The 1,228-nt window shown below is 58.7% G+C and overlaps 1 protein-coding gene across 1 annotated transcript in view; it reads right to left on the reverse strand.

Annotated features, from left to right (window-relative positions):
• Positions 1-1,228, reverse strand: part of LOC119586379 (tubulin beta chain-like) — a gene marked incomplete in the record, with an annotated part of 16,708 nt that overhangs the window by 895 nt on the left and 14,585 nt on the right. Inside the window, 2 exon segments of the mRNA XM_037935099.1 lie at positions 1-768; positions 973-1,217. Of these exon segments, the coding sequence (XP_037791027.1) occupies positions 1-768; positions 973-1,217 (1,013 nt within the window).

The raw sequence follows: 1,228 nt of genomic DNA on the forward strand, positions 1-1,228 counted from the left end.
CACGGAGGCCTCCTGGTACTGCTGGTACTCGGACACCAGGTCGTTCATGTTGGACTCGGCCTCCGTGAACTCCATCTCGTCCATGCCTTCGCCCGTGTACCAATGGAGGAAAGCTTTGCGCTTGTACATGGCCGTGAACTGCTCCGAGATGCGCTTGAACAGCTCCTGGATGGCGGTGGAGTTGCCGATGAAGGTGGACGCCATCTTGATGCCTCGCGGCGGGATGTCGCACACGGCTGTCTTCACGTTGTTGGGGATCCATTCCACGAAGTACGACGAGTTCTTGCTCTGGATGTTGTACATCTGCTCGTCGACCTCCTTCATGGACATCTTGCCTCGGAACACGGCAGCCACGGTCAGGTAGCGGCCGTGGCGCGGGTCGCAGGCGGCCATCATGTTCTTGGCGTCAAACATCTGCTGCGTGAGCTCGGGCACGGTGAGGGCGCGGTACTGCTGCGAGCCACGGGCGGTGAGCGGCGCGAAGCCGGGCATGAAGAAGTGCAGGCGAGGGAACGGCACCATGTTCACGGCCAGTTTCCTGAGGTCGGCGTTCAGCTGGCCAGGGAAGCGCAGGCAGGTGGTCACACCAGACATAGTGAGCGACACCAGGTGGTTCAGATCTCCGTAGGTTGGGTTCATGAGCTTGAGGGTTCGGAAGCAGATGTCATAGAGAGCCTCGTTGTCGATGCAGTAGGTCTGGTCGGTGTTCTCGACCAGCTGGTGGATGGAGAGGGTCGCGTTGTACGGCTCAACCACGGTGTCGGAGACCTGGTGGGGACAAGGGCGTTACAGACAGTAGGCAAGGAGGGCGAGTTCGATAAAGGGTCTCAAGTGGACAAGATAAGCCTTCTTCATTAATTGCCAACATAAAACATCAGAATTAGCACAGCAAGTCTGATCTGCATGACACCAAATCACAATATGTCTCCAGAGAGACTCACAGCACCAGCCTACACGAGCACTCATCCTTACCTTAGGCGAAGGAACGACGGAGAAAGTGTTCATGATCCTGTCGGGAAACTCCTCGCGGATCTTGGAGACGAGGAGCGTGCCCATGCCGGAGCCTGTGCCGCCGCCCAGGGAGTGTGTCAGCTGGAAGCCCTGCAGGCAGTCGCAGTTCTCGGCCTCCTTCCTCACCACGTCGAGCACGGAGTCCACGAGTTCAGCGCCTTCAGTGTAGTGTCCCTTGGCCCAGTTGTTGCCTGCGCCGCTCTGACCTGGGGTGGGT

Source organism: Penaeus monodon, chromosome 21 (genome assembly GCF_015228065.2).
Source record: "Penaeus monodon isolate SGIC_2016 chromosome 21, NSTDA_Pmon_1, whole genome shotgun sequence".
Lineage (NCBI taxonomy): Eukaryota > Metazoa > Arthropoda > Malacostraca > Decapoda > Penaeidae > Penaeus > Penaeus monodon.